Source organism: Pungitius pungitius, chromosome 17 (genome assembly GCF_949316345.1).
Source record: "Pungitius pungitius chromosome 17, fPunPun2.1, whole genome shotgun sequence".
NCBI lineage: Eukaryota > Metazoa > Chordata > Actinopteri > Perciformes > Gasterosteidae > Pungitius > Pungitius pungitius.
Genome location: NC_084916.1, coordinates 10,770,556 through 10,786,729, shown reverse-complemented (window position 1 = coordinate 10,786,729; position 16,174 = coordinate 10,770,556). Strand labels below are relative to the sequence as shown.

Sequence of the window (16,174 nt, the reverse complement as noted above, 5' to 3'; positions counted from 1 at the left end):
TGATTCTTCTTTCTGTCTAAAATGCCCAGAAACTGGATAATACTTTCTCCTCTTATCTTCCTTCTCTCAGTCCTCTTCCTCCTCTCTTCCACGCAGCTCCTGTCAGACGATTCTTTCCTTTTCCACAGCTCACAGGTGTGTCATTCCTGTCACGGTGGAAAAAGGGCTATTCTGTGCATTCTGCTACACTTGCAAAAGGCATTACTCACTATTGACTGACTTTTGAGTGATGTAATTGGATAAATGATTAATCAAAAAAGCAAACAATCGTTAGTTTCAGGCCTAATGACTTGTATGTTTTTAAGTCTCTGTCTTTCAACATCGCAGACAAGCTGGAAACAAATGTATCACCGATCAAACTAGCCGGGAAGATGAGATACGATGCCCCGACTATCCATATGTTGTGAGGTTTATATGAGGCTTCATGCGGCGTCTATAGGAGCAGTCCGTGTGCTATTTGAATGTTATGGGATGGATCCACTGAGCAGGAAACAATGGGGTTCAAGATGACTGATGGAGGGAGATGTCCCACTGTGTGTCGGGGCAGACAGTTTCTGGATGTGATTTAAAGTAAGTATATTGAGGGGGGGGGCGTTCCCAGTGCATTACCTCGTACTTATACAAATATAAGACAACCACAGATACACCAACATGTAAATAAACCTTTCCAATGAATATAAATGTGTTCCATAGAGACCACACACAGGAGCACATCCACACCCACTGTGAGCGGTATCAGGTGTAGTCGTGGGTCCTGTATCTCAGCGTGCCATCCATCATTGGTAAAGCCGCAGTAGGCAGTATACAGTGTACAGTGTCAGTTTGGCCTCAGCTCCTCATTCAGTCCTCATTAGCCATCAATCCCCTCCTCTCTGCTGGCTGCCTGCATGGGAAGAGACCTCCGGACTTCACCTGCCAGCAAGATGTTCCCCTTAGCAGCACACACTCACACACACACACACACACACACACACACACACACACACACACACACACACACACACACACACACACACACACACACACACACACACACACACACACACACACACACACACACACCGGAGTGAAAGCTTGTACTTGCTCGGCCCGTGAGGTCAAGGTGAAATATTGAGAGGTTATAGTTGCAGAGATGTTTGTTTGTCCTGAACAACTGTACATCTTAAAGATGTACGACTTCCTGATCTCATGTTGCTAAACAAGAAGTCTCCATTGAAAGCGTTTGAAGTGATAAAGCGTGGGTGGTACTGCTTTAAACCCAATCATAAATTGCTAGCTTTTTTTCTCCGCAAATTGAACAAGTATGTATGTCTGTAAATGCTTCTACTTAAATGTGCGTTTCATTGTGTCATTTTTTGTGAAACCACTGTGGCTGTTTAAACTAGAGAAGCTGCATGGCAGATTACAGGAAGCTGACATTGCTTAGGGGGAGATTGAAAGGGGAGGAAGCGAGTCTAAAGAAAAAGGAGAATCCTTTTCAGTGGGTTTACACTATTCCACACGGACATAAGCAAGCAAAGCATATTTTTTTCTCTCCACTGACGCACCGGCCAGTGTCTGGAGACCATTGCTCGACATTGATGGGCTTTTGTCCTTGGCCTGTGTCACTGCTGAGGAGACTAAATGTAAGGTTAGGCCGTTCCTCACACAGAATAATTGGAAGTTTGATTCTGTGATTTGTTTGTCTGTTATTTCACGTCAATCGTCCCATTCTGTTGCAACTCTGATGAGTGACCCTCCTCAAAGTGTTTAAGCAGGTCACTATACCCTACAAATGTTTTATCATATGATTTCACCGCCATAAATCATGTTGAACTCATATTTGCGGGGTTGCTTTTAAACAAATGTCACTGATAAAAAAAGCCTTTCAGCCTCACGTCCTTTACCCCTGACTTCCTCACGCTTCCCCTCCTCCCCTCTTTTTTCCTGCTCATTCGGGTTCCTCCATTCCTATCTCTTCCTCCACCTCGCCTCATCCATCTCTGCGTCCCTGTCTCTTCTGCCATTTTTTCCCCCTTTGCCTCCCTACTGTTCCCTACTGCGTATCTGAGAGTGAGAGAGAGTCCTGACACATGGGCCCAGTTCCTTAATAATGCCATTCAGTGAGAACACTATTAGCAGATTACCCTCGGCCCAGGGCAGCCTAACCATGTGCAGGAACTAGATAACCTTGTGTTCAGTAATTTAATATCATCACTTCCCCTCTTTTCTTACCACGCTTTACAACACACAAATATCCTGCTTGTCCCCTCCGGTCCTATTTCCTGAGAAAGAGGGAGGGTGAGAGAGAGAGAGAGAGAGAGAGAGAGAGGATTACAAGATAGTGACTTCTTGAAGATGCTTTTGCTCTGCTTAGAAGTGTGGCAAATTGTCCCTTGTCAATGGATGTGAGAAAATACATAAACAGGCTTATAGTGAAAATTCCATCTGATTTAATGCAGTGAATTTAGCTCCGGCAACATCAAAGGAGCCGCCCATCTTTTTACAGTCCCTAGATCGTTTCCCCCTCCCTCTAGTTCTTCTCCTCAGGGGCTATCATGGCCCCAGCATGTACCACCTACCAGGGCAATATGAAAAGCACAGAGGAAACCGCGAGTCTCGCAGTTTGATTTTGTGAGAGTGGGTGGGAAATGCAGGGGCACGACAGGAAGTGTGTGTGATAGCTATCAGTTAAAGGAGCAAGCTGTTCGAATCCAAACTTTATCGCCCCACAAGCTGAATCCCCGTCCCGCATTAGCTGCTGTATCACGCTTTGTCCGGCTGCAGCTCTTTTTTTTCCGTCGCCAGGGCCAGCGCCGTCCTATCGCACACCGGCACGCTCCCATGCCGGCATTACCACGCCTTTATCTCATCTCCAGCAGGCCGGCGCGGCCGGCCTCCCCTCGGTCCTCCGGGCTACTTTACTAATAACCTATGGCTTATCAGTCACCGTGCACCTCTGCCTGTGATCAAAGAGCCAATTAATGGAGCGGGGAAAGGTGAAGCATTCAAATAATGGAGACAGCTGTTTTTCTCTGTTTGAGAAAATCCATTTTGTATTGTTATCGGCTCCAAGCAGCTCCCCGCGCGACCAGCGCTTAATTCAAGTCACTGTCTGCTTCTGCCTCGCTTGATAAGAGAGAGTGAGAGAACACAGGGAGAGAGGGAGAGAGAGAGAGAGAGTCGAGGAGGGGAGATGAGCGCGAGAAGAAAAGAGACGCGGTCCCAATGAACTTCCTGCATGAAGAATGTGGCAGGAATACGACAGCAGTCCAACTCATCCCTGAGCTTTATCTGCTCCAGAGTGGTTCAACACGGAGATAAAAATAGGGGTTGGGAGCATGAAAAGGAAGAGCTGCCAGAGCTCAGCGGCTGCTTAGCGACTTCACTGTCATTCGTTTTGAAACAGCGCAGAAGATCTGAGTTAGTTAAGAGGTTAATTGTGTTGGTGGCAGAGCAGCACAGAAGCAGCTCTATCAAACGCGGCTATCTCAACACCTTCGTTACAATATAATCACTCAGCTCATTTCTTTTCTGATTGAGTCTGATTGAATGGAAGTCTATGAAAAAAAGTCCCCTACTTCTTCCAGATTATGTCAATAAACATTGGTAGATTCAAGCCTTCTTTAATTAAGCAGAATATTAATTTTGGTAAAATAGAAACAATTTGTGATTGACAGGTCAATACCGATGTCAGAAAAGCAAATCCAAGATGGTGGCGGCGGCCAAAAGGCTGAGCTAGAGGCCGCAGAACCGTAGTAACCAACAGCTGTTGTCATGACAACATGGTATTCGCTTGTGCTAATAAGTGAAATCTACATCTCGGAGGCAGGTATTAACATATTTATTACACCGTTAAGAGAACAACAATACCAGAATTATACTGCAAAGTTTCACAGACTGACAGACCATAGTTTACAGCCCAAAAAAAGAATTAAAAAAAAAAGAAACAAAACAAAACAAAACAAGAAACCACAGTTCTGACATAGTAGACTGGAAAGCTCTCTAAAGACACTGACGCTAGGCGATGAAGAGACCGCCCAGTGTCAGTCTACCACTAACCTGTGGTTTTCATGTCTCAAATAAGTATTGCACAACAACTTCAAATCATTTGAGCTCTTTTTTTTCACAATAAATCTTCTCAAGAGAAACCCATCCCACCCCCAGAAAATGAAATAAAACTCCCACCGTTGAAGTTCAACTCACACCCCCAGAGTAATGCTACGGCCTTCACTGTTCACTGTTGGCCCCACACATTTCCCCAAATCTTTCTCATTAAGTAGGAAATCTTAATAACATTTCCCCAGCGTTGTGAAAAACCAGCATGTCTAAATTTGAGCCGTATCTTTTTCATTTTAGTTTTCACAAGCGGGTGATGCCTATTGTGAGTTCCCTCTTTTGAATGGTTACCCCGCTGACAAGTCGACAAGTGCCTTAACATGTCTTCACAACGGAGAAAAGGAGAAAAGGGTGGAGGGTAAACAGGAGAGAAAAAAAGAGCAAGAGAGAAACAACATTTCTTATCCGTGAGCCCATAGCTTGTATCATTGAAATAGGAATCGACAACACTTTTCTTTAAAATTAGCAAATTTTTAAAATTCTGTTCACCCATGATGTACTCTAAAAACGCCACAGGCATAAAGTAACATAACAAAAGGGTTTAACTTTTTTTTTCTCATTTCTATTTTTTATGTTTTATTTATGAGGTCTGCATTGTTACCAAGTACTGATATGGTTTTGCAGCTGTATGAGCTTCGACTTTGGGTTTTTTATTTTCCTGTTCTCGTGTGCCCATTTGGTTTAGACTAGACCAGTATCAGCGACGCGACTGATGCTCTTATCGTGCTGTAAGAGGTAGAGTGAGACTTGTTTGCCACCGAGGAATTTGTAGCAAAAAACACAGAGAGGAGGGAAGAAAAGGAAAAAAAGGAGCTTCTCAAAGAACTATTGAGCAAAAATGTTAGTCGTTTATTTTTATTCCCCGTTTCTTCTTTTTTAAACCCAGGATTTACCCTGATATCGACGAACACACATTATTTGTTGTATACTTTCAAATGAACTAGTGTTAAAACAGCTGGACTGTTTCTTCACAGCTTCTGAGGAGTTGTTAGTACGGTGTCAGACACCTTTTTGGATTGTTTAACCCATAGTCAAAAATGCAGGTGTGGATTTTTTTTTAAACAAGAAGTGGGGGGTGGGGGGGGGGGATGAGGAAGAGGCAGCAAACAGCCCAGAACCTTTGTGGGCCCCCTCTTGTTTCTTGAGGTCAGAATTTGTAACGCGCTTCTGTGCAGCACCAAGGTGTTTGGTGTGAAGAGCCTTTGTGATGCGTCGGGGGTACGAGGTCTGCTTGATTTACATTGAAGGTTTACAACAAATTTGTGACTGATTATGTATCCAAACAGCAAAGAATGACATACTCCGATATAAATAAATAAAACAAACGGCATTGGTGTGAAAGTCCCGTCTCACGTTCACCCTCGTTAAGAATAAAGAACTATACTGCTTAAAGCTGAAATGGGCACTTAATTTGACATTTGTGTAAAGAGGAAATGCAAAATTCACAATTGGTCACAAAAGTCATCAGTGTTCATTAGTTATTATTGCTCCAGTTGAAATGTTGTGAAAATGTCCATTATGTTTATTTCACACCTTCTCTTTTCAAAATGTAAGATGAGTGCCGTTGGGTGCTAGAAAGGATTCAAATAAATTACTTTTATGACATTAAACTTGCCTTTGTTCTCTGAATATGTGAACACAACTTAAAGAAATGAATATCCCAAACATGTGTGTGAACAAACCTCTTGAAAATTGTTGAAATCAGGATTTTGGTCCTTGGTGTCAGTCTTTGGCTGTTTTTTTGTTTGTTTATCTTTTGTGTTAATACTGTGTGTTACCTGGTGCTTTGCAGTGTTAAAGCTGTCAATCGGAGTCTACACCTCTGCATTTGGAAAGTTAGTTTGTTAGAATATTTTTTTAGTCATTTTTAAAACTTTTTTTGGTTGTTTTTCAAAATTTTTCTAAAAAATAACAAATATTTAACAAACGTTCAGTAATGTGCATGCACTGTCTGTAACTATTCCAAAAAAAAAAACTGTATGGCCGCTTTTGTGAAAATGGTGAGAAGGAGAAAAAAAAAATGTTGGTTTGGTGATTTTACAAGCCTCATTCCAATACATGTGAAAACCAATAATGCTATGACTACATACAAAACGGTTGATGAGTTATGGCTCTAGCGACAACACAAGTATGCTAAAAAGAAGCATGCGGAAATAACCTCTGTGACAGTGCAAATACATCTATGTATGTCCCTTGTACAAAACATTTTAGCTCGGTTAGCATTCCGCGCAACATGCTAGCTCTCAGAAAAGATCTGGGTCGGACTCAAGTAGCAGCTCTGAGATATAGCTTGTGTCTTTTCTTGAGGACGAAGGGAAGTAAAACTTATAGAACTACGAGGGGGGGGGGGGGGTCTACCACCTACACACAGAATAGAAAAGCAGCTCGGAAAAAAGATAACACTTCTTTTTTTTATCTCTTTCTGCTAGAGAGAGCAAGAGCCATGAAGGACTTGTGACTAAGTTGAAGTACTATGCATTGTCCCAATTGTCCAACACATATACAATAAATAACCATTGGTGACACCACAGGACAGAAGTCTTAAACACCATGACATCTACAGAAAAAGAATAAGAAAAACATAAAAAAGAGATGAGAATGTTTGTTAAGAGTCGAGACAGGAGGAGAGAGTCTGGAGTGCAGAAGGAGCTTCCCACCGACTTCTCCACACTGCGGGGGTTCGGCCCAGCGGCTTCGATGACTTTACTTCCTGTTTGAGAGCTTCTGTGAGCCACCAAGCACGCTCGCTCGCGTGGTTTGCAGCCAGTGCATCCTCCACTTGTGCAGTGGGCAAAGTTTGTTGTGTCTCGTCCAAGAATTCTTCCTTTTACGTCCTTCAGGGAGACGGATTTGTATTTCCCAGCCCACTGACCTGGATATTATTACAAGTGAGAGGGAAATAACATTGGTTGAACAGCTGGCTCTGCTTGCAATCTGCTGCACATCTGCCCGTTTCACGGCCGTCCGTGGGCCAGAGATTCAGTCCGTTCCTTCTCTCATTCGCAGGCAGCAAGGTTGCACATCCATCCTTACGTTGGTCTGTCTTTTTGTCAGGGTCTAAATATCTTTCTTTACAAAGAGAATGGATGGCTGCACTAGCTAGTGATGTTCCCTTGGATATGCAGCTTGGTAAAATGACGTTGATTAGTTTCATGTACCAGGTACAGGAAGGAAATAAGCATTAATTTAAGGATGTAAAATGAAAAACATTTTAAAAAAGGGGGAGGTCAGATATACTACGTTCACGGGTATCTCTGCTCTGTCTCTTAATATTTACAAGAAAAAAATAAGATAAGCAATAATGACAACAACGTTAACAACAACAAGCACGACAATAAACGGACAACAAGAATAGCAAGTGTAACAATAAAAGGATGTCAATATTTAAATTCATTCATTCAAAACAAAGAATATCTTTGTGTTTCTTTAAAGTTATGGCAAGTCAATATGACCTGATTATGGACCTCCTCCTTCTATGACTACCCTGCAGGATAGACAGAAGCATTGCCATCTCTTTCTGTTAGCCACGTTAGCTTAGTATCTTTGCAAGGCATCGTCGACAGTCATGCTGTTTGTGGGTTTGAGGGCCGGCTGTTAAGGGGGCCCTTTTGCCTCCTTCCTACGAACGAGTCTCTTAGCGCGGTGTGCCATCCAGGGCAGAGGAGGACGGGGTGCCCGGGGTGGAGGAGCGCGGCGTAGCAGCAGGCGGGGTAGCGGCCGGACTCCTCGTCCCGCTGCTCGGGGTGCAGGCGGAGGAGCTGACGGGAGCGGGGGTCTCTGATCCCGGCACGCCTCCCTGCTGTTGGCTGGCCTGCTGCTGCTGCTGCTGGGCCTGGAGGGTCTGACCACAGACGTGGTGGTGCTTCTCCCAATCCTTGTGCTGGCAGAAGGAGCCGCAGTAGCGCGCCGTGTTGCACCCGCTGCACGTCTCACTGGCTTTGCGGCCACAGTTCCAGCAGCTCTGACAGACAGAAAGACATACAGTTAACTAACAGATATAAATATAACACAGCAGGAGAATTTACAAGCCAGACATTTGACCACTTGACCTCATGTGGTTCAGATTATTGATAAAATCTAATTAGGACACCTTTTTTGTTTTATTCCATGCATAATAAACAATCATGTGCTAGTGATATAAAAACATGTGCATTGACATAAGTAGTCTCTCCTTTTACTACACTTCTGCTTAAAACAAACCACAGACAGTCTATAACGAAGTATCATCACCAACAAACAACAGGAGTTTTGTTGATGACACCCATTGACGTGTAGAAGTGCCTCCGTATGGCCCTACCTCACTGGAGTCTTCCTGTTGGTTGATTATGGAGAGCGCGTCCTCGGCCGCCTGCCGCTTAGCCTCGGCTACCGTACGCTCCATCTTGGCCCGCTCGGTGCTGATCATCTCGTGAGCCTTGCGCTCTGCCTCTGAGACGGCCTTCTGCAGCTCTGTCACAGCCTGCCGCTTCACCTCATTCACAGCCTCTTCTGGAAAGAGTGTGGACACAGAGGAAGTCAAGCCTCCCGTACCTGCAATGTAGTGTGCATTGGATCATCCTGCTGTTGGCAGTTTATCTTCAATGAGAAAACTAATGTTTTGTCTAGGGAAACAACCTTTACTGACTATACACATTTTATGACAGTTTTCTGAAACGATTGAAAAGTTTCATTCGACAGAAGTGTTAAAATGTTGCTGGTGCTAAATCTGTAACACATCTGGAGGAGAGAAACCATAACCATACAACTAATGATTTCACCAACTTTTATTAGGATAAAATCTGAGAAAAGACATGCCTTGAATTTAGAGAGGAGATTTGTAATTCCAAGATCACCTGGGACACACCAGACATTAATTCTTGTGGTTAATATGTGAGAGGTGACAGGGGCCTGTTTAATAACTTAATAAAAGGTCACCTTATGCTCCTCTAATCGTGATGTTTTAATTAAAAACGTTAAAAGAATAGCGTTAGACGATGAGCAAACCCAAAGAATATTTTTCCTACTAACGACCACTATAAAACAGTACGGGCCAATTCATTTTAGGTAATCAGTCAGAAAATATACTTTTAAGATAGAGCAATGTGTTATTTTACACTTGTTTTATGAAATGAATATGCTTGCCACACTCGTGTTAAGCAGTGGAATTCTAACTGAACGTCAAAGCAAAAGGAGGGCTTTTTTCTTTGCTCCCATCAAGCCGTAACTTGACTAATTGTGTATGCAAATCAGGCAATTTATATTTAAATTATGCATTTCCATTGTGATCCCAGAGGCCCATGTGGTGAGGGAAGTGGGAAGCCGGTAGGACACCGAGCAAGGTGCTTGAATATTTATCACCAACTGTAAACATTTTTTTTCTCCCATTTCTAACAGATGTATTCACCGCCATACTCCATTGTGTTAAAAATACTATTTTGCAATCCTCCCTAGGTCACATTTAAACCAGTCTCTCCTCAGCCAGAATATATGCGACTGAAGTGAAAAAGAAATAGGGAGAAGAATGCAGAGAATGAAAAATAGAAGGTACCATTTATCCTACAGACAATAGATAAATACAGCTCTATGTCTGACGAATACGCTTTCACTTTGCGTAATTCCCTTTGTAGACATTACACTTGTATTACAAATGTAAAATCTGTATTCAAATCAGAATGTGTGCTTTTCTACAGACAAACATTATCGTTCCATGGTAATCGAGCTAAATCTTCAAACAAGGGTGGTTTTGTCTTTAACCTACTGTGCTGCCTGAAGTGATGGAAATTGCCTTGGTGCAGTGTGATATATGCCTCGTGCACGGAATTGTGATTACACACCAAATGCCGAAGATGGAAGATCGATCAAAGCTGGTGAGGGGAGGACTGGAGAGCAGGCAGAGTCCCAATGGTGATACTCAATTCAATTTAAATGCATATTACTTGTTCTGAGTATCTCACACATCATGCTCGGTCAAGCAAGGGGACAATTTATTTTCTCCAAGGGGTTTAAAAAGCAGATATACTGTATCGCTGACGAATACAAAGTGGATTCCTCAAGTAGTGAGCCCTCAATGGAAAAGTCTTTCAGTGATAATGGTGATTGCAGCTGCACTTGGGATTTTTAAGAATGCTGTTTGTGTACACTTAAATTGGAACTACTGAAGGCTGTCAAAGCAACCGATTAGTTTAAATACTTGATCTTAAATGTCTGCACAAATTTACACGTACGATTTAACAAGCCTATCGCTAAGGCGATTACGGGCGTACGCGCCCAACGCAACAAGATCCCAACTCTTAGCAAAGTAGTAACCGCACAACCAACACGACAGCTGTTAAAGCTACTCATGTCCTTATTTGACTGGTGCAGTAGAGCCGTTTTACAACCGTACATCTTATTTGTAGTGTGGTGGTGGAACTCTTATTTTTATTAACTTCACTAATGTATAAAATATACATCATTTTCCGTGTCTTAAAAACTGTGGAGAGATAAAGGAAGAGAGAGACGGTGTGTGTGTGTGTGTGTGTGTGATAATGGCAGGCAGGAAATTCTGCTCACCGGCTTTCTTCCAGATCTCTTCAGGCACGTATCCAGACACAGGCCGGTGCAGCAGCTCCCTGTGAATTTCTGGGGAGACACAGTCGTGTTAAATAGGGATCAACCTATGAGTGTAGAACAAGTTTCAGTGTTTTGTGACCCGTTGGTTATCTTGATATTTCAGGCATCGTTTAAACAAATTGTCAGGTTTATTTTTCACTTCATTTAATAAACCCTTGAGATGTAAAATGTCGTCCGTATAATCGTGATAACACAGACGAAACGGCCTGGTGGCAGGATGTACCCATCTAACAGTAGACGACCTAAAATACACCCACTGCTATTAACCATAAAACCATAAATCTGCCAGAGAAGAGACACGTGTGGGATGTAGCAATGGGAGATTCTAGATCAGCTAACAATAAGTAATTACAGGCCTTCTTCATGTCTAAAAATCTTTCTCTAGCTCAAGGGTCACTAATATTGCCCGGACCTGTAACTGTTGCATGAATAAGAATAACACATTTTCTAGTTCTATTTAAACCGACGCAGCTTTTCTCCCTTTAAAGGGGATCGTTCAGCAGGAAACACACAAACACATTGCAAATCATCTCACGTGACACTACTGGAATATGTGTATTCTGAAATACATTTACACACAGACGGGAGAGAGAGAGAGAGAGCAGGGGGAGACCTGAGTGAGTCCCGGGAAGCAATTTCCATGCCAGAGCTTTTAACAAAAAATGGACGGACTCTTCTTCTATCGTTCCTCCGGCTGGCGCTACAAAGCCACTCCGTCTCATGTGTTCAGAGGCCGTGGCCATCGTTAAAAACACCAATATGAAACTCCAAGATGAGGCCAAACATAAATCTTTTGAGCAAACATATCCACATCAATCTAAAATGAGGGCACTGAAAATAAATGATTTAAGAGCCCAATATGAACGAGTTATGGCTGTTAAATTAAATTGTTGATATGTGTCCAGATTGTTCTTTTGATTAGAAGTTGACAGAGACTGTCATGATGAGACACAAAAGAGTTAACAAAAGAGAAGAAAACCTCAACTATTCATTTCATTTCACAATAATTGCTTTTAAGATGCAAGTTATTTTGAAGTTCTTTCTTCTAAATTCTTAAATGAAGGCCTTAGAGTTACAATTAATTTGTACTTTCATTATGTGATTTGAAGGTTGTTCACTACACAAAGAAGTTGATACTACTACTAAGGTATTTATTATGGCACGAAATAGCAAATGTTACATATTAATGCAAAGTTCCGGACTTTGATTGTGGAGACCTTTTGGAATTTTATTTTGAATTACCCCTGTCCTCCAATATCACCAACCCTAGCTTTAAGGGACAAGGAGCAGAAGATTTGACTTCTCATAAAACACAATTCAGCCACCTGGAAGGAAGGCTCACCTTAAAAAATCTACATCACTATAAGTGCGGGATATATATATATACTATATGTATAGTATCTGTACAGCTTTATCATAAGCCCTTTGGGATGTGGAACTGAAATCAAATCAACAAGACTCAGCTTCCATCTGAGTTCAGTTCCTCTTCCTCTTGTCTGAAATACATCCCCTGTGCTTGTACTCCTGTGGTAACACACTGAGCATAATAAGTACTTCATACAACCCCATTTCGAAACACCTGAACCATCCCTTTAAAGAAGGCTTTTGAACAAATAAAGTGTTTGTGTAAATTAGTTCCATCTCAAAGACGTGGTGGGAAGACGATCGATACGAGTTTATACATGAACCCAGAAAGAAAGACCAGTGGTGACATTTTTTCTTACAATGGAATGAAAACATAAAAAATAACTAACTAAACTCACTGGGACATCGGATTAATCGGACCCCCTAATTTGACCCCCTACCTGGCGTTGCGTTCTCCTGAGCCGCCGGGCTCTGCTGCCTCGGCTGCCCGCCGGCGGCGCCCTTCTTCAGCTCTTCGGCGTCGCTGTACCTCCGGATCCAGTAGTTGAGCTCCTCGCGGTCGGCCTCCTGGCAGCGCCGCAGTACCGTCAGCGAGCGCCTCGTCTTCTCCACCATGTCCATGATGCAGTTCAGCAGCTGGGGATTGTGGGGGTGGGGGTTGGGGGGGGGGGACAGGCGCTGAGTTTACACATAGACTTGGAGGGATTGATTTCATGCACAGAAGAATTGTTATTTTTACAGGTTTCGTGGTGTTCGATAGAGAAACACTTGACACACTCGCGCCCTTGAAAGGCCCCAGAATATCTTTGTGTTCATGACGTCAGTAAGTGGCTCAATTTTCACAGGTGAGCATCACAAATGTTACACCAAATGTATTTCATGTAGTGCACATTGGATGCCCTTCCTCTTAACCGTGTCTTACAATACAATGTGTGACTGAAATTAAGATTTTGATAAGATTAGATGAGTTTGTTATTTGAGGTATAGTAATAAAAAAGGTTATTACTTTTCTTACATGGTCAAGGTGTTTCCACTCCTCCGCCCACTCTCTGTCCGTCAGCCTGTGGTCGATCACTTCCTCCTGCCTGGTCCCTGTATGCATACCTGCAAATAATAAGAGGGACAGAGAGTCCCGTTAGTGTGATACATATAGGGACAATGCGACGTTACTCCATCACTCCCATCCCATCCTCTGTCAGGGGCAGGACGCAAAAGACTGAGCTTCCAGTCCAATAAAAATCCATTAGAAAGGCCAGACATGGTAAATGCCTCTCGTATTTTTAGAACAGAGCCAACATTGTCATTACAGCCTCATCAAGGCTCGGCCCGCTACGCACAAAAATGTCTCTAATTTGACGGCGCCGTGGCTAAAAAGCTTCTGCTGCGCGCTCGTTCATCTCACAGCGCATCACTTCAGTCAGCCATCAGGTCACGGCGGCCTCGGCGTCTCCCAGGCAGCAGGGCGGCCATGTGGTCGCAGAGACTGTTTGTCAGTCTGTTGGACCATCAAGTATCCACCTGGGTGCGGTGGACACTGACTATCAGACTTGTTAAAATGGACACCGATCTCAGTAGTATATAAAGGGGCCGAGCAATGACGTAAAAATGATGTAACTGTTGTAACATGTTGAGTTTGTATCTAAAATCCTCTTAATATTTCTATTGGTAGTGTTTAACTGTGAAAGCTTTGACAACGGGCCATGTAAAGGTCTCAAAATCCCCCAAAAATGGACACACAATCGTCCCCGTGTCCTCACCGATGGGCCTGGCCCTCTCCCGGATCTCCCGATGGTTGGAGGCGGGGTGCCTGTAAGTGTCACGGTAGTGATGGGCGATGGCCATGTCATCCAGCCGGTAGTGCTGCGGGGGAAGCGGGCCCGGGTGGGGCAGGCCGTTGGGTTGGTATGAGAGCCCGTTGGATGGGCTGAAGCGCTGGGCGGGGCTTATGGTGCAGGGCCGCTTGCTGGGGTGAACGTCCGGGTGGAGGGCGGCGTCTCTCTCGAAGCCGTTCTCTTTGGTTCTGTGTGAAGGAAGAAAGAAATTACACCAATTATGAGTATTCATATGTGTATATTTGTCGAAGAATCAGACATGGGAGGAAATGGATGACTAGAAAAAGGAGAGTGAAATAATTGAGCGAAAGTGGAAAGGACACAGTGAAGGATGTTGGAATGCTAATGTCAAACAAATGTAAACATGATAACTAAAGTAGCTCCAAAGGGATCCGGTGAAGTTTTGTGAGGCTGCTTCCTGAAGATGAACGTGGCCTAGGCGTGTTGGTGTGTGCCCATTCCTTGCACATGTGTGTCTTCGTTCTCAGCTTCGTCGTTTCACAGTTAAATCTTGAGTAACCTTCCCCCCCCACTACCCGCACTCCTCCACTTTCCTCTCGCTCTCCTCTTCCTCCCCATCCCTCTCTCCGGTGAACAGATTGAACTTCTTAATGAGCTGTTTTTATGGGCTCCTAATGCTCATCCACAGCTCTCCATATGCTCTTTCACTGCATCCGTCCGTCTCTCGCTGCCTCCCTCGACTCATCCATCCACCCCCCCCCCCACCCCCCGCCTCCGCCCTCCCTCCCTCAACCCCCCTCTTTTCTCCCCAGCCTTCCTGCTGCAACAATGTTTATATCTACAGGCAGGGCGGCACACAGCTACATGTACAATGAACGCACTGATGTGTGTGCCCATAACCTGCCGACCAGAGATACATGTTACGCCCCATTTTACACGCGCGTGTCACTGTCCTACGATTTAAATACCGTGTATTACATATAAAAAGTGTACATTACAAAATGTCCAACAGACCCACATGTGTCATTGTCTCTAAGGTAGAATTATTAAACAGTTTCTGATAACGAGCGACAATAATTCTCACAAGCTTTAGTATTTAGTATAATAAAGTATTAGATTATATTTAGATTATATAGATATTACTATATCTATATAATCAGCCTGTTTTTTTTATTCATTTGTTTAAATGTTTTTTTTTTTACAAATAAAGCCCCTAATTAACATGGAATATATTTAAGGGGGTGTAATTCCTTTACTTGCATGGATGGCTTAAACTGCATTAAGTGTTGATAACAGTAGAATATACTTCAACAGTGAGTGCAAATACTTTTTGTCCGTGAAAATATACAGACTTATAATTCACCATGTGACGCCTGACATTTCTGCACTCCCAGTTATAGTTGTAATATTGACTTTGCTGGATAATAACAGTATAAACTATAAATGTTATCGTTGGTTATGGTCATATGTTTCTTGGTCAGATTCCTGTAAACGTTTTGATGCCTTGACAGCACATTTTTATTCATGATTAAGGATTCCATTTCCAATTCAAATTCCAATTTTCTGATGCAGCGCTCTAATAAGCGGCATCCCAAAGCAGGGGTAAGCAAAAACCAGAGGTGCTTAGCCAGCCGTATTGGTGCTGGAACCTCATCTGTAAGCGTTATCACCCCATCTCCCAGGGACACACACACACACACACACCAGTCAGAGGTGCATATACAGTAACAATACTCAACCCCCCACTGAATAGAGAATCATGCACACAGATATTCACACTGAATACAGATGCTTGCTAACTTTTCCTCTCTCTCTCTCTCTCTCTCCATATGTCTCTCACACACACATTTACACACACACCTTCACCTCGAAGCTCACTCCCATAAGCACCAGACGGCCTGCAAATATGCAGGTATTACAGAAAAGGTCTGCCTATCCCACTGCTTGGGGAAAAGAGAGGTGAAAATTATTAATTTTGCTTTTGGCATTTTTGTCCCTCAGCAAAAATAAAAAGCACATTTTCCTCTCTCCTGCCTGCACTCAAAATGATAGACCACAGGGGTATAACTCTTCATTCCAAAAGACCATGAACACATTGTCCTTACAGCCTGGGGCACAATGGAAGCATCTGTGTATGGGTCTATGGAAAGCTACGTTTGATCAGTAAATCCCCTTGTTCGGGGGGAAATGTATATCTATATACTATGTTGATTCTGTTTTTTTTCTTTTTGTTTTACTTATGGCAGCTGTACCAAAAGAAGTATGCGTTATTGGGAATTAGCCGCTGTCTGACAGATGCAGCGTGTTCCTGCTGCTCCGGGGGGGGG

General features: G+C 43.3%; 1 protein-coding gene across 4 annotated transcripts in view; it reads right to left on the bottom strand.

Annotated features, from left to right (window-relative positions):
• Positions 1–3,806: 3,806 nt before the first annotated feature.
• runx1t1 (RUNX1 partner transcriptional co-repressor 1) overlaps positions 3,807–16,174 on the bottom strand; it is a 50,118-nt gene continuing 37,750 nt past the window's right edge. The window contains exons 6-11 of one of the 4 annotated variants that reach the window (XM_037474315.2): positions 13,812–14,074; positions 13,061–13,158; positions 12,495–12,690; positions 10,630–10,698; positions 8,396–8,628; positions 3,807–8,059 (exon numbers count right to left, since the gene is read on the bottom strand). In XM_037474315.2, coding sequence (XP_037330212.2) covers positions 7,733–8,059; positions 8,396–8,628; positions 10,630–10,698; positions 12,495–12,690; positions 13,061–13,158; positions 13,812–14,074 — 1,186 coding nt within the window. In that variant the 3' untranslated portion in view covers positions 3,807–7,732. The remainder of the gene's footprint in view (positions 8,060–8,395; positions 8,629–10,629; positions 10,699–12,494; positions 12,691–13,060; positions 13,159–13,811; positions 14,075–16,174) is intronic. The other 3 variants (XM_037474316.2, XM_037474317.2, XM_037474318.2) reach the window with 3 other exon arrangements.